The 26,717-nt window shown below is 43.1% G+C and overlaps 3 protein-coding genes across 4 annotated transcripts; 2 read left to right on the plus strand and 1 right to left on the minus strand.

The window, feature by feature from the left end:
- Positions 1–876: 876 nt before the first annotated feature.
- Positions 877–18,855, plus strand: p4hb (prolyl 4-hydroxylase, beta polypeptide). Its single transcript, XM_012818555.3, has 11 exons — positions 877–1,183; positions 3,210–3,416; positions 4,582–4,715; positions 4,976–5,113; positions 7,137–7,241; positions 7,360–7,485; positions 7,610–7,810; positions 10,093–10,213; positions 11,339–11,520; positions 14,903–15,013; positions 17,279–18,855. The coding sequence occupies exons 1-11, from the start codon at positions 1,048–1,050 to the stop codon at positions 17,336–17,338; spliced, it is 1,521 nt and encodes a 506-aa protein (XP_012674009.2). The 5' UTR covers positions 877–1,047; the 3' UTR covers positions 17,339–18,855.
- Positions 18,856–21,672: 2,817 nt separating this feature from the next.
- On the plus strand, positions 21,673–23,555 carry ppp1r27b (protein phosphatase 1, regulatory subunit 27b). The gene is made up of 3 exons (XM_012818551.3): positions 21,673–21,913; positions 22,169–22,319; positions 22,722–23,555. The coding sequence occupies exons 1-3, from the start codon at positions 21,673–21,675 to the stop codon at positions 22,840–22,842; spliced, it is 513 nt and encodes a 170-aa protein (XP_012674005.2). The 3' UTR covers positions 22,843–23,555.
- A 642-nt stretch (positions 23,556–24,197) lies between these two features.
- On the minus strand, positions 24,198–26,069 carry anapc11 (APC11 anaphase promoting complex subunit 11 homolog (yeast)). Of its 2 annotated transcripts, none has more exons than XM_012818549.3 (3): positions 25,958–26,069; positions 25,618–25,737; positions 24,198–24,826 (listed from the first exon to the last, which is right to left on the minus strand). In XM_012818549.3, exons 2-3 carry the CDS (start codon positions 25,724–25,726, stop codon positions 24,681–24,683), a joined length of 255 nt encoding a protein of 84 aa, XP_012674003.1. In that variant the 5' UTR covers positions 25,727–25,737; positions 25,958–26,069; the 3' UTR covers positions 24,198–24,680. The 2 variants fall into 2 exon arrangements, with proteins under 2 accessions (XP_012674003.1, XP_031419920.1); XM_031564060.2 differs by having other exon boundaries at positions 25,929–26,040.
- Between the last annotated feature and the right edge of the window lie 648 nt (positions 26,070–26,717).

Here is a 26,717-nt window from a genome sequence, read left to right on the forward strand (position 1 = left end):
AAATGTTAATCTGAACAATAAGAAAGACAGTGCTTCTGATATTCCATTACATCCTTTGTATTTTAGTTTTATTATCTTTTTGGTGTATGCATTTGGTTCCTGGACCAGGAACATGGAAACAAAGACGACAAATCATTCGTTACAGACACATATTTTCTATTAGTTGTGATAAGGGAGATGCAGCTGAATGTAATAGAGCTAAGGACACATCACACATGTTGAGGACAAATAGGTCTGCATCTGTGTAAACACATCTGAAAAACCGAGAGTGTGCTGATGAGTTCTTCTTTAAATGTGTTTTCTTTCCTGGTAAACTGTCGGTTCGGAGCCAGTGAATCGCATGGTATAAAAAGACGTAGGCATTGTTATCTATGCGTTCATAGTTTACAGGAAATGATTTTACCACGCTACGAAATGCTGCATTATAGGCCACATCTGCCTATTATATAACCTACAACATAAATCATGTAATGTCCCGTATCACAGTTTACAAATACATCGATAAACAATATCGATGTGTTTGGTCGTAACCCAAACGAATCTCATATTGGTGGCTGTGTGCCTAATGCCCCATACTATGGGATAACAGATTTGGGCTATCTCTCCTATATTAACGATAGCATTTTAAACGGGTAAATATACTGATTTCTTGTATTGTGTTATGTATGCGAAAGTTCGTCATGAGTTTAGAATTGATCTAGAAATCATGTAACGTTTCATATTGCTGGATTTTTACAAACTTCTGCCGTTATTGTGAAAACAACTCAAAACCTGTAACAAAACTGAAGGTCTCATTCACTTCCAGGTACTATGCGCCGTGGTCCAGTCACAATTCAACACGAACAGCATTCAACCTGATAAATGCGCACGCGCAGATTGTGTGACCTCTCCAGTTCTGCACGCACTGCCACGTTAGTAGCGGCAGAGACAAAACACAGGCGACTGTAACAAGAAAAAAAGATTTAACGAAGCGAAGTACCTGCCTGTGAATCAGCCGGTTTTAGTCTGCAAATTTGCCTTCTTCTGATTCTGCCGCAAAGCGCAACCATGCTTCTTTTCCTACTCTGTACTCTAGCCGTGGCAAGCAGGGCTGAAATTGCTGAAGAAGATGATGTTCTTGTATTGAAGAAAAGTAACTTCGATGAAGCTCTGAAAGCTCACCCAAACATTCTGGTTGAATTTTGTGAGTATCCCACCGGTCTGTGCTGATGTTACTTGCTGTGTCTAACTTACTTGCTCGCCTCTGAATGACAACGCAGTGTCACTGATATTTATTTAGGTATGATTTTCTCATCGTGATGATGCTTGGTCAGGTATGCAGGGCGACACTTGCTTAGCAACCATTAGCAAAGAGACAGGCTACGAAAGAGACTTTTGTAACGTTAGCTTGTTTGCAAATGCTGCTAAGCAAGACGATTCATAAAAAAAAAAGACAGTTTTATAGCGATAATCATTGTATTATATTATACATTGCAGGAGTAACATTAGTCCGTTTTTTGCCGACTATTATGGCGTAAGGAACTGACTGACTTAGCAAATGTTGGCTAACGTCAAACTTCTCAGTTAACACATTGTAATAAAACGTTATTATGTGACGTTGAACTTTACTAATTCATTGCCGGTAGCGTCGGCTGACTGAATTAGTTAGCCACGTAGCTAGCTGACATGGTTCTAGGGATAGTTGGTCGATGTTGTGCTTTGCTCTTTTAACTATTGGACAGCTAGCTCTCCATTAGCTGGCTAATGCTGTTAGCTCAGTTTAATGGTGAGGGGATATAGCTAACGTTAATCTGTTAGTTGCCTTTCTACAATTGTACTGTTTTTTGTGATTTTAATTGCAAGGTTCTATTGATATAAATGAGTGCATACCAGGTAATCCAGCAAGTTAGCGAGCAAGGTACAGGGACATTTGTATGGTATATGGCCTTATATATTGATTGATATTGATATTAGTATTTGATATCGCTGTTGGTAACTGTTGTACCGTTAGAACTTTGAGATTTCATCAAAAGTGATTGGGAACATTATTTTTGGCTGCGGTTTAGTCTCCTGGCGAGGTGTTCGATGGGCGAGACATGCAATTATTAAGAGAATGCATGGCAGATCGTTTACTGCAAAGTTTACTTGCTGTGGTTTGTGGTTATACATGGCTGGGTTTCGTTACCTGTGTGCAAAGAAGTGAGTATTAAGTTGCAGATTTCAATTCTATGCTAAACGCCTTTAGAATGCGACACCGTACTTTTCGAAACGGGTCTTTCTTTTAATATTTCCTGGTTGTGGTGATTTTTGAGTTTCAATTTCCCTTGTACAAGAATAACCTTATCTCATAAAATGATGATCACAGTACATGTCATTCATAAGACGTATTTCGCAGATGTTTCATTGATTCTGGAGTTCTGAAACCTCATCCCCTTTGAGCAAATAGGGGCGCCCTACCCCAACTTTATTGGCTGCCCTTAAGCGATCCCACAGTTATGCACGACAGATCTTTCACCCAGTCAAACAACTCCACGATGTAGAAGTTCCAATGAATGTTGTGTAGGGGGAGGGCGAAATAATAGTTTCCTCGGCGTATTTGATAAACGGGCGGGGCTTTGCCCCGCCAGAAGAGGTGGTAGGTTGACGTGTACATAAGACAACCGGGTTGAAAAACTTTGCAAACGACGTTTATCACTTGTTCTGCTTTTGGTTAGCTGGATACAAATGAAAATGTTTTGTATATATTCCCTTTTGTAAAGAGTTGTGGAAGTGTACTTCGGATTGCGAAAACGCGGAATGCACTTTATCTAGGTGATCTTTGGACTTTAGACTGACAACAGGACAGCGGTAATAGCAGTTTTCTTAAGCCATGCTTTGGCGGTGTCACAAGTGCATTCTTCGAAAAGATCAACACTTTTAATACATGTAAATGAATGTATTAAGATGGACTATTGAATAAAAAGTACTGTGCCTCTACATGCTTGTTACCTCTTTACCTCACTATTTGTGTTTTACTTTTCCATCTGCCTGTTAGAGGTCCTTTATAAACCATAGGGAAATGATCACTATGAGAAAGGCTCTGATGAATATGGCACTTTCCCATTTTGAGGTTTTTCGCATGAGTAGCTTTCTGGTTTGGTTTCTATTCCCTCTGAAATATTCTAACTGAAAGTGTCTTGGTTTCAGACCACATTCATCCTCTTGAACTCAGTGTTGTGTTTTCCCCTCAGATGCACCATGGTGTGGCCACTGCAAGGCCCTGGTCCCCGAGTACGCCAAAGCTGCCGGTATGCTGAAGGCGGAGAACTCCGAGATCCGTCTGGGCAAGGTGGATGCCACAGAGGAGTCGGACCTTGCCCAGGAGTTTGGCGTGCGTGGCTACCCCACCATCAAGTTCTTCAAGGGTGGAGAGAAGGAGTCTCCTAAGGAGTACTCCGGTGAGTTCCAAAGTCTTTCAGTTTTCCAGTTCAATCAGCGACCATATTATCCCATTGCTGACTTAAATCCAATTCTGAACATTTTAAATCACATGGATCTTGTCACTGATGGTGTATTCAATTTGTTTGATATAAACAGGCACTGATATGGTCTTAAAGACCAGAGCTGGAAGGGGGGCTGGTGACAGGCCGACTTATCTGTCCGCCGACTTTAACTAGAATCATTCATTTTAAATTAAGCACTAACTTTAACAGTTACGGCTGCTTAAATCCGCCCATTCTAGCTGATGTGGTGATGTGTGTTTGGAGACAAACGACTTCCACATGCTTTTAACGTGACCCAAGCTAGAGTATGGGGGGGGGGGGGGGTAGTAGTAATGTGGATGTGTGTGTGTCACTCTGACTAAGTGCTGTCCGTGTGGCGTATGTGGGGCTCCTCCCCCAGTCTGGGCCAGAGAGAGAGAGATGTGCAGTACTGCACGTCGCCTGCGGTCTGTGGGGCCGGCCTAGTCTGGGAAGGGCCTGAGAGTTGGCCAGCTCCTGCTCCTGCTCCTCTCCCCTCCCACTCTCCCCAAAGTAGAGCAGTCGGGCAGCAGCTGCACCGTCGCCACCAGAGCATTGCAGGACTGTTGCATCACTTGGCTCCAACAGCTACTGTCCGTACCTTATTACTGTGGACAGCCGTGCAGTCCAGCTGTGGGACGATTAAACAGTGTCATGCCTTAGGAATACTGTGACCTTTTTTTATCATGTAGATTCATTGGAGCTGGTTGGGTCTGGTTCAGGAAGTGTGCCCCAAAGTCACAGAAAGCTGTTTTAAAATTCCTGATCTTTCAAAGACATTGATCAAGCCATTTTGATTTAGAGAGATGATTTATGTCAGAAAAGTAGCACAGGATCGTGTCAGAGAGATGCACATTTTAAATGATCCTGTCCAGAAGCATTTCAGTAATGCGCTGTGCTCTCCCCCCTCCCCCTGCCTCTACTTGGCTGAAGACCAATAGCTGGAACAGTTCCAGGTCTCTCTTTGCTCTCAAGGCAGCTATAAGGAAAGGCTGAATTGCCTTTGGCCCTGTTGACCTAAAACACTTGTTTGTTCAGTACCAGCAGGGCTGCTTGTCTCCTTTCAGTGTGTCACATGTGCTCATTGTCCTCTCCTCTACAGCTGGCAGGACCGCTGATGACATCGTCAACTGGCTGAAGAAGCGCACCGGCCCCGCCGCCACCATGCTGACCGAGGTCACGCAGACCGAGGCTCTGATCGCCGACAACGAGGTCGCGGTCATCGGCTTTTTCAAGGTGAGGTCGTGGCGCCTGCTTTGACGGCCTGCCAGGAAGCGATTGTGGCATTTGTTCAAAGTTCGAAACAAGAGATTATTATGTAAGATTATTATGCACATGCAAAAATAGTTGACCAAAAGTAAGCAGGTAACACTGTGGAGAACTCTGAACTTCACGACAAGAGTTGATGTCCTCAAGAAGTTATTCAATGAATTGCTTAATGAATTAATTAATGCAACAGTTTATTTGGTCTAAATACTCGATGTGCTGTTCTTCAGGATGGGGAGTCCGAGAGTGCTAAGGCCTTCCTGAAGGCTGCTGAGGCTGTGGACGACGTTCCTTTTGGCATGACCTCAGACGCTGCTGTGTTCACCAAATACGAGATGTCCAAAGATGGCGTTGTCCTCTTCAAGAAGGTATGCGGTTGCTGACGTCACCAAATCAACCTTGTATTACCGCTCCCAGCATTGGGATTTGTAGAGATTTTGTGTAGTTTTATCTTTACACGGTGATGGCCTTTAGTTCACAGAAATGGGCCAATGAGTCACTATGTATGATGTAAATGTGTGCAGTAGGCACACACATCCACCCCTGGACCCAGTTCACTTGTGAACACATAACGCCTCATATATATAGTCATGTACAGTATAGTCTATAACATCCATGGGGGGACATCCAGCCTCCGGGGCGTACAGCTCAAAACATGCTAAGCTGGATGTGTTGCAAGGACAAATGCACTTGATGAAGTTAGCGTTCTTCGGTGGAATTTGGGTGCCCAACACGCAGCTTTCACAAAACTGCATTCTGACAATGCAAATGGCAGGCAAATGTTCTGGTGAGTGAGCTGATAGCCAAGAAGCTGAAACCTTATTCAGAAGTGAGAACTTGTGAAGGAGTGGCCTGTTGCGTAGCCACTAGCACCGCACAAAGTAAAAGTAGAAGGTTCTTGTGGCCCAAAGGTTACAGTGAGGGCCCATTTTGATTCAGGTCAGGAAACACGATTCAGGTCAGGAAACACGATCCGGTCGCGTCACTTGGTAATGGTTGCTAATATTGGCCTTGGCTGCGCATTCTGTGAATAGCCAGTCGTGCAAGTATGACCGCATTAGGGACCCCAGTAGCTGACATCTGCTCTGTCATCACGATATATACTAGCATGATGGAGGATGTTTTAATAAAATGTAAAAAATAAACTTAAAAGTTTCACTATTTGTGAAGACAGAACATTAGCTTTTGTCCTTCTTAAATTTCAGATTTGTTGGCCAGAGGGATGGGTATGGCAAAAACATGTGGCTCACTTGTTTGGCTGGACCATCCCCATCCGGTTTCCAATTTTGCAGTTTTTGCAAAGCGGAAGCATTTGGATTGTCGTCAGGCAAGGGTCATGAGATGTGTGGTGATCTAACTCTGGTGTATGATTTTGCATTTTGGCAGTCTAACCTTTTAGTAGTCTGATATCTGAAGCTTCGCTTTCCAGCGTCTTCCAAGAAGTGATGGACATGTATAACTTCTACAGCAATTTTGATATCTTGCCAATTCAGAGTAGGTCGTCTTCAGGACACTTACAAGAGAGCATCGCCCTGCGAAGCCCCTGTAAAGTGGCGCCTCTCTCTGAATAGTACGGGCGGAAGGTTGTTTAATCAGACTTAGTTTTTTACATTTGAGAATTGATGTAATACTTAATAAAAATGCAGACAATTATTCTGCCGTCTGATATAAATATACTATTTTATTATTATTTTTTTATTTCTTTTTATTTACCTTGGTGAATCCCCTTTTTTGAGCATTCCTGCAGAACATGACAAACACATTTCATCTCTGGAATAGTAAACTGTGTCATTTATTATTCGTAGGTGGTGATTGGATGTGGTTTGCCTCAATCATTCTTGAAGCTTAACCTCTGCACTGCCCTCGCAGCCTAATGAGGCATTGATGAGATTCTTCTGCCTTAACACCCAAACAACCCCTCTCCCCTCCCCATCCCTCTTTGAGTTGCTACCCAGCTGCTCTCCATTGGCGTAATCCAACACTCATCACTCCCATTGCCTATCCATGGCCTCTGTTTAGACAGCAGCCACCCAAAGCTTAGGCTTCAGTTGCAATAAACAGCTGCTAGGCTTGTTTATTGCCAGGGGAAAGTTGGGAAGACCTGCTGTGTATTGTTGGTCAATGTCAGTAAATGTTGTGGTCAGCCAGCGATGGGTCTGCCTTTGAGGGGCCACCAGTCACTGCTTGGTGCTATTCTTAACACCCAATAAACCTTTGTTTAGACTGCCGGGTTGTCCTGGCGGTCAGGGGGTTTTTAGTTGCCGGGGATTTAGACCGTGGTGGGTTCGGTAAATCTATATTAAGTTTATTGGGTGTTTTATAGCTTTACGATCATGGAAGCTAAGCACGGTTGATCAGGTTTCCACTGTTCTTCCTTTCCTGTCTTTCCAGTTTGATGAGGGCCGCAACACTTTCGACGGCGAGATGACCAAGGAGTCCCTCCTGTCATTCATCAAGTCCAACCAGCTGCCCCTGGTCATTGAGTTCACCGAGCAGGTAGGCAACTCCCCTCCCTCCCTCTTCTGGGGGGACCTTTCAGACGGTTTTGTTAACTATTTACCTGCTGTCTCCTGTGTATATGTGCATTCTAACGATCAATTTTGCTTTTTCATAGACTGCCCCTAAAATCTTCGGAGGAGAGATCAAGTCCCACATCCTGCTGTTCGTGCCCAAGGCGTCGTCTGACTTCCAGGACAAGATGGACCAGTTCAAGAAGGCAGCTGAAGGCTTTAAGGGAAAAGTGGGTACCAACCTGGTTACGACAGTTGAGAACTTGAGCACTTGTTAAGCGGTTTAACTACCAATACCCCAGGCGTGTTCTTTAACGTCTGTTCCCCTGCCTGCTTCGTCTGTTTCCTCCCTAGATCCTGTTCATCTACATCGACAGCGACATCGATGACAACCAGCGCATTCTGGAGTTCTTCGGCCTGAAGAAGGAGGAGTGCCCCGCCATCCGCCTCATCACCCTGGAGGATGAGATGACCAAGTACAGGCCCGACACCAGCGACATCACCGCCGAGAACATCATCTCCTTCTGCACAGCCTTCGCCGATGGCAAGCTCAAGGTGAGTCAAGCTAGCCCCACCAACAACCCCTCTCTCCTGTCTCTCCTCAGTAGTCTGTCTGTTCACTTTCGCTCTCCATCCTGTGCAGTGGGGCCTACATTACCCTCAGTTTCTCCATGCATTCAGTTTGATTACAATGGTGCCGTGGTTAGCGCCATCGCTTTGCAAGCGGTTGACCCAGGTTTGAATCCCGTTCGCTTCGTCTTAAGTCGCTTTGGAGAGAAACATCTGCCCAATACCTGACATCTACCTTTCCAATGAGGCAAAAAGCCACAAAATATGGTCTGGAACTATTAAGAAATTGTGGATTAAACTGTCAGCAGTAGCGGCACTTGGGTGTATTGCAAAAGCTCCAGACTTGAGTTGACAGGAACTGAATGTGTTGGGCCTTCTTTGCAAATGTAGGTTGCATCGAGCACAGTCTGTGCCTTACTGTCAATGTTGATGGCTGACGCCAACAGGGTGTCTCTAGGACTTGCGTCAAGGCTGTCTCCCATCCGGCGCAGTCAAGGAACAGAGCTAGTGTTGCCGATGTGAAACTGAGACTGAGTAATTGGGTTTTCTCCTGTTCAACCATGCGCATAGAACCTGATCAGTGCATGGCTGCAGGAACCTCGAGCCGCTCTGCAGGGTGTCGTTAACATCGGTCTGGGGAAGTCGTAGGGAGTGAGTGACTGACTGATATTTGCTAGTTACCAGCACGGTCATGAAAAACCTGGAAAAGTCAAGGATTTGAAAATGGCAAATTCCAGGCCAAGAAGAGTTTTGGAAAAATAAAGCCATAAAGTTTTGGAGAAGTGATTGAAATTTGTTTCACATAACCTGTATATTTGAGTATATGTGGTTCAGTTATGATCGACAGAGAGATCTATATTGGATAAACAATAGTTTAACTAAGTACTACAGTAAAAGATCAAACGATGAGATGGGTTCATCAGGAATAAAGAAAAAGGTCTTCTTTAAATAAAGTTAATTAGAGTATCTGTTTGCCACTGATGTGTGGCTTGTCACTTTATGTCAAGGGCAAATCTGATTGATGTCTTTTTACGTCAAAATATCATTGAGTAGGATTTTCCATGTTTTTACAGATTTATATACTCTCAATTTTAGTAAATGAAAGTCAGCTTTGTGCTGCCAAAAGCACAATTTATTTACGGTAGTCAAAATGCCCCCGAAAGGGGATGGCACTTGTTTCCATTCGCATCCATTGGGCCTGTTAATGATGATGGTTAATTAGATGTAGTTTCTTTAATAACAAAGAAATTAATGAAAGGGTAATTTGTGTACGGCAAGAAGAATATTAAGAAAACTGGAAATAAAATCTAAATATTAAACGGTAGTAAAGTATTACTCATGATTGTTCTTCTAAATATTTATATAACTTTTGAAAACACATTTTTGGAACTTTCTTTTCAAAGATTTAAAAAAAAGGAAATGAAAAGGCAGGAAACACTACAAAATTCTATTAAGTTGAATAAGGTTATTAGTAATGGGGGTAATTGTATTCAGTTGAATAAGGTTATTAGTAATGGGGGTAATTCTATTCAGTTGAATAAGGTTATTAGTAATGGGGGTAATTCTATTCAGTTGAATGAGGTTGTTATTAGTAATGGGGGTAATTCAGTTGAATGAGGTTGTTATTAGTAATGGGGGTAATTCAGTTGAATGAGGTTGTTATTAGTAATGGGGGTAATTCTATTCAGTTGAATAAGGTTATTAGTAATGGGGGTAATTCTATTCAGTTGAATAAGGTTATTAGTAATGGGGGTAATTATATTAAGTTGAATGAGGTTATTAGTAATGGGGGTAATTCTATTCAGTTGAATAAGGTTGTTATTAGTAATGGGGGTAATTCTATTCAGTTGAATGAGGTTGTTATTAGTAATGGGGGTAATTCTATTCAGTTGAATACGGTTGTTATTAGTAATGGGGGTAATTCTATTCAGTTGAATGAGGTTGTTATTAGTAATGGGGGTAATTCAGTTGAATGAGGTTGTTATTAGTAATGGGGGTAATTCAGTTGAATGAGGTTGTTATTAGTAATGGGGGTAATTCTATTCAGTTGAATACGGTTGTTATTAGTAATGGGGGTAATTCAGTTGAATGAGGTTGTTATTAGTAATGGGGGTAATTCTATTCAGTTGAATGAGGTTGTTATTAGTAATGGGGGTAATTCTATTCAGTTGAATGAGGTTGTTATTAGTAATGGGGGTAAGTTGATATTTTGATGATTGCTGACATTTGGTTTGATTGTTCCTCTTCCCTCGTGTGTCTGTCTGCAGCCCCATCTCATGAGCCAGGACATCACTGATGATTGGGACAAGAACCCAGTCAAGGTCTTGGTGGGAAAGAACTTTGAAGAGGTGGTCTTTGATCCCAGCAAGAATGTCTTTATTGAATTCTGTAAGTATTTCCTCTTGTCATCATTGTTGCTGGGGGTGGGTGGGATTTTTTTATTTTTTTTTGGTTTGTTTGTTTGTTTGTTTCCCCTCCCCCTCTCCAAAAGCTTAGCAACAGATGCAGCTTCACAAGTTCAGTCTGACCCCAGGCACGACAGCTATTCAAGCAAATCTCCTCGACCAGCTGGTGGGTCGGCTAACTTTCACATATGTGAATTGCTTTTATTTTGAGGAGGCTTTGCCTGATTGCACTCTGGAGGTTGGGGTTTGAGTGGGGCTTGCGAGGGAGAGACAGGCCCTTGGGTCTGAAATGTGAAACGAGTCTTCCCCGCTGGTCGTTTCTGCTCCCGCGCTCGCTTGCTAAGCCTGTGTGGATATATAGGAAGGTGGCCGTGAACAGATCAGGTCTTCCACGCTTTGTCTGCCAGTAATGCGAGATATGAAGCAGGAAAACGTTTGGATAAATTTAGAGGCAGTGGGGTTATTTTGGTAGCCATTGCTTCCCAAATTTGCCTTCTAAGCCAGCCTAGCTGATGCGACGGAGGAATTTTTTCCACGGCTGCATACACTTTACTGTGTCTCACACTCACCGGGGGGGGGGGGGGGGGGGGGGGGGGAGATGGGGCCCTCCGACAGCAGAGGGTTTTTCCTGATGGGATGTGAGAGGGCCCGCAGGGAGCGGGGGCGTTGAGCCTGGAGCACGTGCCTCAGGGCTTACATGTTGGCTGGTGCTCAGGCCCAGTGGGGGGTAAGGCTGGTCTGGGCTGGTCTGGTCAGCGGGGGCACACCTGTCTGTCTGTCTGTAAGTGAACTGATGCCCTCATATTTTCCTATGTGTGTGTTAATTAAAGCAAACCCCCCCTCCCCATTCTGGTCACGTGGCTCTATAAACTCAAAACGAATACTCAACAATTCATATGCGTTTTCATCTAATGGGGTATTATGTGTGTTTTAACCTTTTTATGTGCAGAAAAAACAAGACGTTTCACAGGTGGTGATGTCGTCCTTTCATATGATCAGTGAAAACATTGTACCTGTGTTGAACATGCCATGTCCTACAGACACAGGTCACCATCACCAAGGTTTGTGTTCCTGACTAGTGACCCTCTCTCTCCCTTCCCCTGGGCAGATGCTCCCTGGTGCGGCCACTGCAAACAGCTGGCCCCTATCTGGGATCAACTGGGAGAGAAGTACAAGAACCACGACGACATCATAGTGGCCAAGATGGACTCCACAGCCAACGAGATTGAGGTCGTCAAAGTCCACAGCTTCCCCACACTCAAGTTCTTCCCAGCTGGGGATGAGCGCAAGGTGGGTAACCCCCCTTAACATCCGAGGAGAGCAGCTTGGTTTTAAGCTTAAACACACTCAAAACATATTTTTAACACATAGATTTTAAGAAATTTGAAATTTCTGTGTATGGTGACCTTTTCTGTAGTAGCACTGATTCTATGTTGTGGGGCTCTTCTGACTAGGTGATTAAGTGTGAGACGTGATGGCCAAGCTGCCGTACACGTGAATAAAGTGCGCCCCTATAGCGCTTATCTAGGGTTCCCATCAGCTGTTTGGGCTTGTTTGCAGTCTCTAGAAGTTGTCTTCAGAAGGGTGAACTCCCGCTTGCATCAGGAAACTTCAGTTTGATATTGAGGATTAACACCTAGAGTATTATTTCAAATTCAAAAAGGGGGTTTGGATAACACAGTTCATGAAACCGTACCCCCACCACCCCACTTCGCATCATGAGCAGAGCAAATCAACATTTGAATAGGTTTGGAATTCTTCAAATGGCTGGCCAGCAAGAATTAACTTTCTTTCAACTCTCAGGCATCGTCATGCAGAGCAATAGAACTGCACTCTGGCACTGCACTCTGACGTGTTTTTATTTATTTATTTTTAATTTTTCTTCTCAGCAGGGGTGCAAACCTGTCACCTCTTGGCGAAATTCACCATTTTGACCTTAAAACAGGCTGTCCACGTGAATCGTGTAGATCTGCAAAAAAAATGGATCCTCATAATGGGTTCGCTGCTTTGTCAGCCTTTCCACCCCTGATGAGTTTCCACCTCTGTCATAGAGAACAAAGGCTTTCTAGTTCACATGAATGCTGTCATTGAACTCCATATTACCCCACACCCCTTTGTGACTGCTTACTTTGACTGGCTGTATGTTACTAAAACTTCACCTGCTGCGGCTTTCATAGGCCAATCTTACAACCTTCTGTTCTTAAAATAGACAAACAAGTGTTTGTGTAGATTGTGGTCGAAGAGCACAAGTGTTTTGAGAGAAGCAAATGCTCCCTTAGATTTGGCCCCTCTTGGACCAGAGCCTGACACTTCAGGTGGTGCTTGATCAGCATACTCACAATAGGCGCTTCCATTTCACTACCAAGTGCTTACACACTTGAGAAGAAACTTGCTCTGGAGATGGCAGGAATGCCATGTGCTTTAAGTTCACATATATGTTGAGTGGATACCCCCCCCCAACCTCCCACGGTCTCTAGGTGGGTACATGCCCACTCCGGGGCCGGGCAGCATATTTGCTGATGGCTCATTGCCCGTACATATTAGGCAATAAATCGTCATGCATCTGCCCCTGGTTCAAATTGAAAAACAAGATGGCTTTAATACCGGTCAGCTTTGGAGTTCAGTCCTTTTTGTAAACATCATCAGCCCATCTCCCCCTATCTGATGACCAAGATGATATTTCTTCACACAGAGGTGCCAGGGTGTGCCCCGCCCGCACCCACCGACAACTTCCATACTCCCAAACTCAGGCATGCACTTATGCGCCCCTCCCCCACCCCGTGTACAAAAGAGCGCTTGAGGAGTGATTGGACTCCTGAATTAGAATTGCCTGTTTTTGGGTATCCTGTGCAGAAACACGTGCAGAAACCAGAGCCCACTACTCCATTAAATGACACCTCCACACTACCCATATTCACCCACCCCCACCCCACTCAAATGCCCGCCGCTTGGCTGGAGAATATGATCAGGTTGTGTGTGTCGTTTGTCTTCATTCAGTGTGCTCACCGGCGGCTGCAGTTGTTGACATGGTCTGCATGCTTGGGGTTAATATAGTTCTTAAGGTAGACCAGCTAAACACCGTGATCCCTTGATCTGAAAGCTTTGGATAGCAGTTAGTCAGGCACGTCTATGCAAGCAAGGATGCGTGTTTGGGAGTGTGTTTCTGTCTCTGAACTTTTAAATCATTTGTGCTAACAATGGCAGAGGTTTTGTTAAGAAATATGGTAACATAGTAGGTATTAATTGAGTAGAGGTGTTTTTAAAAGTAACAAGGGAACATCATTTTTTTTTTTATGTGGTTAAGATTTTTTTTCTCTTTTTTTTTTTTGTATTGTAAAAATTCCCCTCCTCTGTAGCATCATTGACTTCATTCATAGCTGAAGCCGCAAAGTAGTACAGATTACCTATAAACATCATGGCACACTTATAGATGAATAGAATAGGTGGGTGAATACATTTCTATAGAGGGCCAGGATTCTGAGTAGAATGAATAGAGTGCTATTCATAGAACTACAAAAACATTACACTACACTAAAATAGGTGGCTTAACAACTACAGAATCATTAACATAAAATGATAGGCCTAGTTAATAACAACATTGAGTTTTGTGCTGACCAGCTAGCTGGTTTAAATCTGCATTAGCAAGTACAAGAATCATTTTTTTCATGAGTTGAACACACATATCCAATCCATAGCATATATTACTTTACTCTCTGGTCGTTGATGAAATTCACCCATTCTGACCTCTGATATTCTGTACACACACATGTGAACCTAGTATGTTGTAGTGCACACTTGCTGACTTTCAAAGCAAGAATTGGACAAAAGTATTCTGTTCAAGTTGGTCTGGAGCCTATCATAATGTACTCAAAATGTATTCAAAATCCTTTTTACTACTGAAATGTTTGGTCTAGTACCTTTTCACTCTGCTCGGTAACTGGAGATTTCAGAGAGAACCTAATGAATCGATGTTAAGTATCTGACGAGCGCCAACATCGGTTTGATTAATATTTGACATTAATGAACATCATTTTCTTTCTTATTCTGGTGATGCCAAAACCTCAAATGTATAGCACATGTCACCCATCATTGGAAGTGAACTCATTGTAGTCTTGAGAGAAAGAAAGGTATGAAACTCATCAGAGATCATCCTGTCCCGAGCACAGCCTCTGCTATAGAGACATTGAGCCTTGCTAACAGTATCCCAAAAGAGCCTGCTCTTCAGCATGTGACTTAGCAGCAGCTTAAGGAGTGTCATCTTCGACACTGGACCCAGCTCAAACGGCTCATTAAAGGGGGGCTGTATTAAGTGACCCAATGGGTGTAGTCACCGGGCCCCTCTCGGTGTCCTTCAGAGTGCGTGAGCAAGGGCAATAACTTAAAACTGGCATCATAAACACCTAGTCATCATAAAGTCATGAGCATTTACATGTTCAGCTCTCAACCAGGGATGTGAAAACACCCATGATTTGATGACTCGCCAAGGCCTGAATTTGGCTCTGAATTTCTTGCAGTTGGAGGGTGACTTGTTCCCTTTTTTTGAGGCACCTGTGGTTTAGTCTAGTGTATTCCACAGAGCTTGTGTCTGGGGATGTAGCATTGCCAATGTTCATAAATGGTGCTGTTTTAGGGAAATAATATGAATGCCTCTCTTACTCACTTCTCATTTCAGGTGATTGACTACAATGGTGAAAGAACACTGGACGGCTTCACTAAGTTCTTGGAGAGCGGAGGACAGGATGGTGGAGCCCCAGCTGGAGATGATGATGATGATGAGGGAGCAGTAAGTAACCATCCGTATAGAACTTGCCTTGCCTTGCCTTGAGACACACACACACACACACACACACACACACACACACACACACACACACACACACACACACACACACACACACACACACAGAAGTAAGTAGCCATCCGTATAGAACTTGCCTTGACACACAAACACACACACACACACACACACACACAAGTAAATAGCCATCCATATAGAACTTGCCTTGACATCACAGCCCTAACCCTAGATTTCCTCTTAGTCACACCCTTATATTGGCTTGTTCAGATCAATATACCTTTTAAAATGAAGTGAATCAGCGATCAAGCGATTTGCTCAAACACCCTTACACCAGCATTGACATCTTCTCCATGTGTGCTTTCCTCTCTTATGAGGAGAAATGACGGGTCTCTGGAACCCAGCCGTGGCTTTAGAGGCTCAGCAACTCCTTCCTTGTGTAGTCATTTCAAATACATGAAGGGAACCTAGATTATAGATGTTGAAAGTGTTGGTGCTCTTATAATTGCACCTCTGGCTTGGGGTCTTGGGATGATGCCATTCAAGGAAATTCTTGGCTTAGTATAGCTGTCTATCAGTATGGGGGCAGGCACTTGCCCAAGTATCAGGTCCACACTGGCATAGGGGGCATCAGTATCAGGTCCACACTGGCATAGGGGGCATCAGTATCAGGTCCACACTGGCATAGGGGGCATCAGTATCAGGTCCAAACTGGCATAGATGGTAATATGTTTGCGGGAGAAATGCCTTGGCAGTGTAGACGTCCCCATTTCTGGGACCAGATTTGACCGGTTTGCAGTTGGCAGCAGGTCAATGCATGCATTTCATAAGCCCGTTTAAATATCCTCCCTAAGAAACATGATGGTTTGAGAGTTAACTGTATCTCAAGGCCTCTAACACCTGACCTCTGGAGGTATTGGTTGCAGTGTCAGTAATGACCTCCTTTCCTTTTAAAGCACAACTAATATGTACATGTTAAAACTGTCCATCTGTATGAAGACATTAACTAGACTATGTACCATAGTAAAGGAGTTTCTCCAAATCATGCATCGTCACATGGAACCCTCTTGAAATCATAGTTCTGTTGTGAAACCTAAGACGTTTGGCCCCTCTGAGCATTCTGACCATTTTGTTTCAAAGGTGTTGAGTCTCCGTTTGACCAGACTTAGATTTTACGACTTCAGCTTCGGTCCCAGTGTCTGCTGAACATGTTGACTGACCAAAGCACCTCTCATTATGAGAGGTTGTGATTTCTGTAGTAACTCCCAAACTAAAGATGTGTGGTAGCCATGACTCATTTTCCTTTACGCCAAGTTGGCTCAGGCAGGTCTTCCTATCAGCAGAAGAGCAGCTCTGGGATGTATAGTCATAGGGGAAGTTCTAGTTGATTTATTAAGGCAGACCAGCAATAAATGGTTACAAAACTAGTGAACTAATCACTGTTTTGATTGCCATTTTGCATACCAACATACTTTTGTTAACAGTAGATTTGGATTCAAGTACCCGCATGAATTCCAATCTTCTCAAGCCATGCAACTGATGATATTCTCTTGATGACCATGGTTTGTGTCAGGACATGCTTGTTTCAAGGGTTCTGGACTGATCCAGATGGTTTTCATGGTTACTGGTGCTTTAGCATCCACTTGCAGACACAAAAGGTAGGGGGCAACCTGGACTGAAGCCATGGCTCCCAATACCCAGTGCTCTTCTCGGAAAGCTAATTCCAGAACTTGATGGCACTTGTCTGGGGCAGCTGTCAAGGGTGTTTACCCTCCTCTGTTTGTGTGGACTTCCACCATGGTCGTTTCTCACACGCATCTCTTAGTCAACATCCATTGGAACCAAATTAATGGTTGGGCATGATGGCTGTTCTATTGTCCTTAAATAATACAAATCATACACATCACTACAATATTTTAATAATAGTGTTGGCACAGTGCCTAGATTGCCCTCAGGAACGTTGTAAAGAACATTCCTCTGAAGACACTAAGATCTAGTAACCTTAAAAACTGGTTTTGTAAATCACCTTTAGGCACCAAACTGGTTCGGACTTGCTTAAATGGCTCTTCATTTGGAAGAGGTCAGACTTAGAAGGCTTTGAATGGCTGTCAGCATGGCAGTCATGTGTATAAGGAAATAAACATAGTATGTGGAGTCCCTCAAAGTTCAATTCTTGGGCCTATTTGGGTTGGTGGCACTCATCAGTTTTTATTTATTTATTTATTTATTTATTTATTTTATTTTTTCAAACAGGAAATTGACAGTGACGTGGAGGATGACGACTCCGACGCAGAGGGACACGATGAGTTATAAGAGTGGGAGCAACATGGAAGAAGCAGAAACGAAGCCCCCGCCACACACCCCGCAACATCACCACCACCACCACCCTCAACCTCCCTGTCCTTTGAACACTAATGCACAACTGCTCTCCAGCGGCCAGGCATTGCAGGAACCACCACATCGCTCTCATAGCTGCCACTTTGACCCCTCCACCCACCTATGGGCCCAAAAAGACTGCTTATGTCCTCTGCCAGATGGCACCAAGGGATTTCCATGGAACCCACTTGGTGTTTGTTTGAGTTCTAGTCATTGTTTATCATATTACATGATCATGAAGGTACTTCATGTTTTTGGGGCCCCCTTTTAAAGTTGAACCTCCAGAAATTCAGCCCACACATCCATAGGCTACTCGTACTGATACTGTGATCAGTGAGCCAGTTGCAGTAAATGGTCTCTAGAGTAGGAGAGGAAGCCAGTAATATATATATTTTTCTTTTTTGTCCTGCTAAATTCAGTCTGAGGCTGGGGAGAATATGGTGTGTGGGTGGACTGATCTCTCAGGGCACTGGGGCCACATATAGATATACACATATATATACTGTAAAGAGTTAATTAAAAGAATGCATTCTATGTTACGAGCCGTCACGAATAACACGCTGATGTAGCCGAGACCAACCTGTGTGGGTTCTTCTATCGTATTTATGCATATCTCTCATATTAGGTCTCCCATTGTTCATCTTGTTTTTTTTCCTTCACATGGCTACTGAACCTTTTTTAAAAAAGAAAACTTGGAGAGCTTATTTTATTTAATTTTTATGTTAATCTGTTCTGTGTAATCCAAATACCAGTGGGCCTAGCAGCAGCAGCACTCAGTTTGCCTGGCGGCCATGTTGGCACTAGAGCTCTCTCCTTTGCAGACTTGGGATCAGTGGAAAGGGTGACGCAATTGTCATGGTTCATGTTCTGTTGCACTGAGTTCACAACCATCTTAAGATTTCAACAGCAGTTACTGAAATGCCTGAAGTTAACCTTTTTATCAGTGTAGTCAAGAGGAATGTGCATCGGTCCTCCAGCCTGCTTTCCCTTACCCCCCCACCCCCAGAAATACCTGCTTTTACCTCCCCATTCCTTTGTCATGTACGCCAGTGGTGGCTCTCCCCAACGGAGGGTTCCGGGGTGTTGTGAGTGTGTGTGTGTGTGTGGTCATGATCACAGGGAGGGGCAGAGTGTGTGTGAGTGCTTGTGTGTAAATGTGAGTTCTGCTTTATTTCCCTCTCGTCCAGGGGCAAGGGTTGTGAATGTAAAGGGTTATTTTTTTATGCGTGTTAGTTTTTATTTCTTTTTTTTCTTTTTTTTCTAAGGGTTTGTTTTCGAGGGAGGGAGGGCGGTTTGATCTGAAGGGTGGGTCTGTGGTGAAAGGACATGGGTTAGGACAGTGTTGGCGCAGATTGAGTGGTTGACAAGAAACAAAAGCATTCCATCACATTTAAATCAACATGGAGAAGCAAACTGGTGGCCAAATAAAGTTTAAAAAAATTGTGAAAAATAAACCCTTCTCTTTTTGTGTGTGTGTGTGAGAGACTGCAGCACATCACATTCATCCCAGAACACATTCAATAGGTCACCATAGAAAGCCATAACACGGTAATGACTTTACATTCTGTGTCTGGACCATGTTGGTAAATCCTGAAGATGGGAAAGCTTATTTTTCATTTCAGTGTGGCCGGTGTTTGTTTGATCATGTATTTCTGAACAATTAACCAGAAGTAAATTGATTGTAATGTTCAGTGGCATGTCCTACAAAATGTCATATCTGGCCCATCTGCATTGCCAGAGGTCAAAGCAGCTGCAGCTGGGGGTATTAAATGTGTTTCCTAAAATATCATACTGAGAAGATATTGCTGATTTCCCAACAGCTGAAAGCATGACGTGACATCTGGCCAGTGTGTTCGTGTCCAAAAACATCGTCACATGCAATGCTACCCAACATGAGAAGCTAATGCATTATGCAAACAGTAGTACAGGTATGGACTGAGCAGTACATACCTTTTCAATCTTCATTCAAAACGATATATGACCAGATAAACATTGTTGAATGTATGAGGTGTGCTGAAACCTGTACAAACTAAAAAGCAAAGTACAGGAATGGACCTTCAAAGTGTACCCTATCGGGGTAAGAGCACTGTTACTTTAGGTACATTTTTGTACCTTCTTGTCTGTACCCAAAAACAACATTTCTTCACCCCTAGTGACAAAAATGTACCCACTAGAAAGGTAACCCGACAAAATTACTAAAGGTAGACCTAACCCTACAGACTTAGAGAACAAATCTGACGGTACAACTTTAAGACCAAATGAAATATTCGTCGCGCCGCTTAGTGTTTCACACTATAAGGTACACGCAAAAGTACAACACTATTTCACAAGTTTAAATTAGTTCTACAGAGTACATTTTTTTCACAAGTAAAGCTTAAATGCCATATTTTGGTGGGAGCTTACGTTTCTTTCCATAGACACTCACGAGAGTGAATGTAAACATGACAACGCTGAACGTGGCCAATAATTGACGCATGCCGGTAATTGACGCAGTTAGATATAACGTTACTGCAACTAACATTAGTTAGGTTTATTATACCTGCTATCTACGCTGCTAGACGGCTAACGTTAAGTAACATCGAAGTTTATGAATAGCAAGTAAAGTAAAATGTACTGGCTTAGGGCACACGTCTTGAAAATGTTGTAACATAACGTAAATGTATGGGTTTAGTTTTTTTTAATCTTTTTTTCTTTAAATACAGAGTGTAACGTTATAATATCAAAACGTTCTCTGTGCATACTCATCACCAAGCACTTTGAAACTTTTCCAACTGTCATGTGTTCGTGACTATGACATAGTTTGCTGTCAGTGACCTGTGGTTTGTGCATATCCACTCCGGATATATAAGAAAACACGACTTAACTGAGGATACCTCTGGAATGGATATTAACAATATGTCTCATATTCAAGGTATGGAATGATTATGCTCAGTATCTGTGGCATGTCATTAGAAGTATCAAGTCAAACTATACAGCCCTTTCTCCCAGTTTGATCAATGATTTGCTGTATCATTTCAATCAATCAATCTATTTGATCAAGAGGGACAGTGTATTTGCCAGTAGGCTACCTTAAGCTTGTTAAAAGTACAACTTTGTACCTTTGAAATTAAATAAAAGGTCTGCCATTATCACCTTAAGGACCATTTCTGTATATTACAGGGTACCTTTCTGACAATTGTACCTTTGGGTACAGAAATTATACCTCCTGGGGGTAACCTTTTAGAACACCACAGAGCTAAGGAAATACAACCAGTCTCAATACTTTTTAAACACTACTAATTAACATTAATATTACCACGTTCTGTCAAATTATTAATATGTAAGTACTTTAAAAGCATGTGTGTTTTAAAGTCTTATACGTCTTATTTGTTTTCTCTAGACATACATTTTAGACACAAAAAACTTTAACAGTGATTTTTAAAGAAAATAATACAAAGTAGGCCTATACTACAAATGAGTGCAGTCATGTAGGGTATTCAGAAGATTCTAGAAGTAGAAGAATACTTAAGACATTATCAAACAGTGATTATATTTAACTTTCAGTTCACCATGTGAATCATTTACTGCCTTTAGCCATCATGGTCCAGCAATGCCACCAATTTATTGATTCAGTGATCACCCTTCACAAACACGTGTTTACATGAGTGTTTACCTCAAGTCTATTTTTGCAACTCTAACCTAATAATATACAACCTATCTATGGCCCCTGAAGATGGCACACTTAAGTTGTAAAACTTTTTAGTTTTTTTTTTGTTTACTAGAAGTCACCCTGGTGTCTGTGGTGCATGACCACTGGCTGTAAGGTATCAGGGCCAAATGAATGGCTGAGAGGGTGTGTGAGAGGGAGGGAGGGCTGCAGGTTAAAACAGGTCTCTTATGGGCTGCGGTGAAAACAGAAGCTGAGGTTACTCATAGCTGGGTGAAGCACAGGAGCCGGTGACAGTATGCTGGGCAGGACTAAGTTAGGCCACTCATCTTCTAATTCAGTCACTTGATCTGTGAGGTGACAGCCCCTAAAATAGCTCCACGGAGAGAGTATATAGAGCCCTATGGGCAGGCCCTCTCATTCAGAGCACTCACCATCCTATCCAGACAGACATTGAGACAGTCAGCAAGACATCTGCAACGGAGAAAGAAGACCAGCAGACCCAGAGGACAATCGCCTCCAACACACACAGCACAGCACCTCCATCAAAGAAGCCCCTAAAACACTGAGGATTGTTCCTTTGCACCCTCTGGCCTCTTGACTTTTAACATCACCTTTTGAGAAGATGAAGTACTTCCAGTATCCCATCTCCAAGACTATCGGTTACAGCAACTGCGTTGCTAAGGACTGTGGGGCAATGCCATGTGCCGCCGCCGCCGCCGCCACCACATCCCTCAAGCCCATCCGGAATGTCCACTTCCCAAACGACATAGTCTTCCAGGACTACGTGCGCACAGGGGAACTGGAGCGCATCGGCCGCTTCATCCGGACCAGGAGAGTGAGCCTGGAGACCATATACCACTCAGGTGAGTCGCCCGACCCGACCAAACCCTCATCAGAGTACACGAGGAAACTCTACACGCATGCATGTCTCATTCGGCTTTTTCAACAATGACAGAAAGTCAGATCTAGTCTGTATTCTAACTGAACGTCGTTAACTGACCAATTTGAGGAACTGGATTCCTTTTTTTTTTAATGCATGCTTACTAAGAAAAAATTAGCACTGGCTTTGCATAAAACCTTAAGAGCCGAGTTTTATAAGGTGCTGTTATCGCCTGCAGGCATGGCAGCCATTCACGAGGCCGTGCTGTCTGGCAACTTGGCCTGCGTCAAGCTCCTGGTGGAGCACGGTGCAGACATCCAGCAGCAGGACGAAGAAGGCTGGAGCCCTCTGCACATGGCCTGCAGTGATGGATTCCCAGACATCGCAAGGTAAGCTTCTTCACCTTTTGCAAATCCACCACACACATACACTCATGCACTTCACATAAGCACTTTAAAACTACACTCTCTCTAGCCCCCATTCTTCAATTTGGCTACATGCTGGCTGTTAATTAGCACAGTGAAAAACATTCACACATTAGAAAAACGCTCACTGGATACACACAGACATGGACACCCTCTGATCACATGAAGCAAAGCACGTCCGAGGGAAGACTAAACCAGAGAGAAACTACACCAGAGGATGGCGCAGATGCCTGAGCCTCACATAGCCCTGCCCTTCTGCCCTTTCTGCCCTTTCTGCCCCAGCGAGCATGCAGAGGTCTGAGGGCCAAGCCGCCTTATGAAACATCCTGTGTTGAGCAATGCCCTTTCCCTCTCGTCTGCCTTCAGGTACCTGCTCCTTTTGGGCGCCCACGTGAACGTCGAGAACCAAGACGGAGACAAGCCCGCCGACCTCATCGACCCCGACTGCAAGGAGCTAGCGGAGCTGTTCGGGGTGGGCGGGGACTGAGCTCCCACAGAGACATGAAGCTCAACTGCATCTGCTCGCGCCTATTCTTCGTTGCCATGGTGACGTAATGCAATATGCAAGTTCTGTGGGTCCGTTTTTTTCCGCCACAAGAGAAGGTCTTCAGGCACACCTATAGTAGGGTGTTGTTGAGGAGGCGGCCGCGAATTGATGGGTGGCTTACTGTAGGGACTGTGGCCGTTTAATGCTGCAAGGGGCTCTACCCATGGTCGCTGTGTACACTTTTCTTTGGCTCAGTGGTTAGAAAGTGTTGAAGCTCTTGTTGTCAGCCTTACTAGTAAAAACTATGGCATAATGCTTCCTTTTAACACCTTTTTTTTTTACAGTACATGTGATTTTTAGAAAGGTGCTCCTATTGTTGTGGTTGCAACACAGCTTCCTTTTAAATGTTCACATGCAATTTGTTGTGTGAATGTTTACACATTTTGTGTTTAGTTTGATAGTTTTTCAGCTGCAATATCTTACAGTTACACTTTTGATGTACATGATTTGCAATGTAATACATTTGTATTGTTTACTGTCTTAACGACATTTTTTTTATACTTTTTTCAATAAAGTTTCCTTTAATGACATACACAATCAACTTTGCATCTTTATTTCTGCAAGTCAAAATCATTGTTAAATTGATGTATTATTTCACTCCATTAAAATAGCACTTCTGGTAGTGTTTCCATATAGCTCTTAAAATGTTGTTTCCACATTTTCTCATTTTAAAACTCACAGCTGATTTTAAATGTTCCGTTTTTATTTTGAAAGTACTGTCTAATGTTAATACCCGCCACTTGGGGGAGCAGACCTCAGGCACTGTATCCCTCTAGTGGACAATATGACTAACTACTACACTGCACCCTCTGTTTAACATGGACTGCTGAGCTACTCCTGATCAGATATGCCTCACTTGTCATAGCTTGTTCTTTGACTGTGACTGACAAAACTAGAACCGCTTAAAAATAAATAACAATAGTGGTTACAGACAATATTTGGTAGGCTACATTTTGGTATTATATTACTATAAGACAGGAGAACAACTGCACTAGCATCAATAGTAGAATTATGCTTACTGACTCAAGACACACTCCCTCCCCCTGTCAGGTTCATGGGCTTGTGATGAGTTAATGATTTTTTCCTGCATCGTCTATCAAACAGAATATGCTTTAGGTCTGTGGAGTTCATCAAATGTTCCCACAACGCAATTTAGAGGAAAAGGCCGGTGTAATTTGGGGGGAAAGCCATACCATCTTTGCAGTAAAACAGTACAATATCTGTTTCACTAAGACATAAAGGAGCTAGACAGCTACCGCTGCGCATAGAATTTCAATATCTCACAAAGCTTAGTATTCTCCTGTGACAAAAAAAAAACTTAAATTTTTAAGCACAAATTACTTTAAGTGTCACTTGAAGTGCTCACAAAGCTACTGGTGCATTCACAGTCCACTCTATGGCACAATATGACAGGTTTCCCTTGAAGTCAAAGAACCCATGTTTAAACTACAACTTATGGTGGCAATGTCACCTTATTTTATATAATAAACTTTATCAAAAATGTTCTCTGGGCCAAACTTTTTGCAAACCTGGTCTTTCTGAGAGTAAAATAGGCTTACACGTTAACTAACATGTAACATGAACTAATATGAAAACATTTAATATTTCCATTGTCCTTTACTTCAACATAATGCAGTCGTCATTTTAATACAAAAAAAAAATGTTAAATATAAAAATATGAATGATTTCTGTGTTGCACTTATTTCCACATAGTTATAAATGCCTGTGTGTTAGACAGTCTGTAAGTTCTCAGTGTCAGTGCAGAGCAGCCGATGGCCTCATTCCTTAAACTTCCACTCCTGCCGACACATAGGGCACTGTTGCTGCACCTGCTGTGAGTTCAGCCACTTGAGGATGCAGTGCATGTGGAAACAGTGGGAGCACTGGCCCCAGACCAGCGGGCAGTCATCTCCAGGAACCTTACCTGAAAACACAAGAGGCATTTTAGAAGGGTGACTACTGGCACAACTAAGGATGATACATGAGTCTTGCCGTCAGCCTAGGCCACCTGAGGGCTGTACTACGAAGGGAGTTTAACCTGCTCAGATTTAACAAAATAAACCTTAACACCAGGCTCTGTATCTGGGCAGCAATCTCTGTTCGTAGACGTGCCGTGCTGCTACCACCACCATCTCCCTCACCAACATATACTTCAAGCAGTATGCGTGGGCGAGCCAGCTGAGTATGGATGCGCCGGTCATTTGGGGATAGCACCCTGATGAATCGGTCGCTCAGTCTGCACAGTGGATGGCATGTGTGCCTGCGCTAGTCTCGTCAGAATTCGATGTCATTAATCAGAGTCCGCAGCGGCCCGTCCTCACGTCTTTGTCGCACATGCAGCTCAGACCGCAGGAGCTCCACTTGGAAGCATTGCCCAAAACGCCGCCCCAGCACGCTGGTTAACACCTCATTAATTAGCCATTTCGCTACGATCCAAAAGCAACAAGACAGTTTGCCGCCTGTCAAACCAATAGCAAGTTGTTATGCTCTCTGTTCATCTGACGCAAGAACTCGCCAGGGCTAGAAGTTCAAAATGGGCATGGACCATGAATCATAACAGACCCTCGCAATATCCAGGGGGGACTGCCACTGGTGTTTTCATACCTTCTTCATAGGTTGAATGACAAGCTTCACCAGGCTATGTCGTTACGATGTGAAGATTTATTATCAGAAGAGAACGCTGTAGGTAACACACAGCACATTTAGGCTACTTACAATCTGGACAACATCCATTGAAAGGTGCGCGGCAGATCCCACAGTTGTCATCATTGGCCACCCAAGACCAAGATGCCACACCGTTCCACTGTTTGATTTTCACCTTCATGTCAGAACAACCTGATGATGAAAACAACGTTGAAACCTCGTTGTATACAGGCTACACAGTTAATTTACTCGCGCTGAAAGGCAAAGCTTCCTAGCAAAGCAAGCTGTGCTAGGTTTCTGCATCCGACAAAACATTAACATTTCAGTCAAGTTAGTAAGCATTTGAGTAGGTAAAGTCTAGCTAATTAATTAAATGTGTTTACCCTCGTGTTACTGCTAAATTCATCCGTACCGTTAAAATTTAAGAGCAATTGAATGTCCTCTTCTTTCCATGTTACCAGCAGCGTGTAGCCAGCGACAATAACGAATTTTTCAAAATGGCCGCCACTCGCAATACAAATTTAAAATAAAAGTCGAAACTTATTCATTAGTTTTAAATTATACATTGACGAAAAATTAAGAGAAAAAAATGCTCATTTAACAAACGGTATGTGCTCCCGGGTATACTAAACGTAGAGGTGGTACAATATGAACCAAACTAGAAAAAAAGCTTGAAATACTTTTTTATAATAATTAATAACCATAATTTAACACAAAGAACTTATTAGTGTTGTTCAGCTGAAAAAGAAAGTAATTTGTTTCTCAAATTCTGGGAAATGACAAATCCAAAATTTCACCTACAACAGAAAAGACGTTTGAACATTTACATGAGTCATTCCACCTGCCTGAGAGTCTGAGAGTTGAAATAATTGCCTTCAAATTGGCAGAGCAAACAACAAATTGTGCATTCTTGATATGGGGGTGAAATTCTTATAACAAGTACTTTAAGGAAATACATAGATATTGACGCCTGCCTCGCCTTTGTGGGTATCAGGGCATGTTAAACCCTTGCCGAGTCACATACACTAAGCCAACACCAATAGCCTACTGATGAACTTCAAATTGTGCATCCTTGATATGGCGGTGAAATTAAATCCTTATAACAAGTACTTTAAGAAAATATATAGATAGGCCTGAATCGCATTTGTAGGCAACAAAGTTTTTATTTTACT

Source organism: Clupea harengus, chromosome 26 (genome assembly GCF_900700415.2).
Source record: "Clupea harengus chromosome 26, Ch_v2.0.2, whole genome shotgun sequence".
Lineage (NCBI taxonomy): Eukaryota > Metazoa > Chordata > Actinopteri > Clupeiformes > Clupeidae > Clupea > Clupea harengus.

Coding starts and splice junctions, on each gene's coding strand:
- p4hb (XM_012818555.3), top strand. CDS start 1,048: ATGCTTCTTTTCCTACTCTGTACTCTAGCCGTGGCAAGCAGGGCTGAA. Junction 7,242..7,359: donor TCATTGAGTTCACCGAGCAG/GTAGGCAACTCC, acceptor GCTTTTTCATAG/ACTGCCCCTAAAATCTTCGG. Junction 7,811..10,092: donor TCGCCGATGGCAAGCTCAAG/GTGAGTCAAGCT, acceptor GTCTGTCTGCAG/CCCCATCTCATGAGCCAGGA.
- ppp1r27b (XM_012818551.3), top strand. CDS start 21,673: ATGAAGTACTTCCAGTATCCCATCTCCAAGACTATCGGTTACAGCAAC. Junction 21,914..22,168: donor GGAGACCATATACCACTCAG/GTGAGTCGCCCG, acceptor TATCGCCTGCAG/GCATGGCAGCCATTCACGAG. Junction 22,320..22,721: donor GGATTCCCAGACATCGCAAG/GTAAGCTTCTTC, acceptor GTCTGCCTTCAG/GTACCTGCTCCTTTTGGGCG.
- anapc11 (XM_012818549.3), bottom strand. CDS start 25,726: ATGAAGGTGAAAATCAAACAGTGGAACGGTGTGGCATCTTGGTCTTGG. Junction 24,827..25,617: donor CAATGGATGTTGTCCAGATT/GTAAGTAGCCTA, acceptor TTGTGTTTTCAG/GTAAGGTTCCTGGAGATGAC.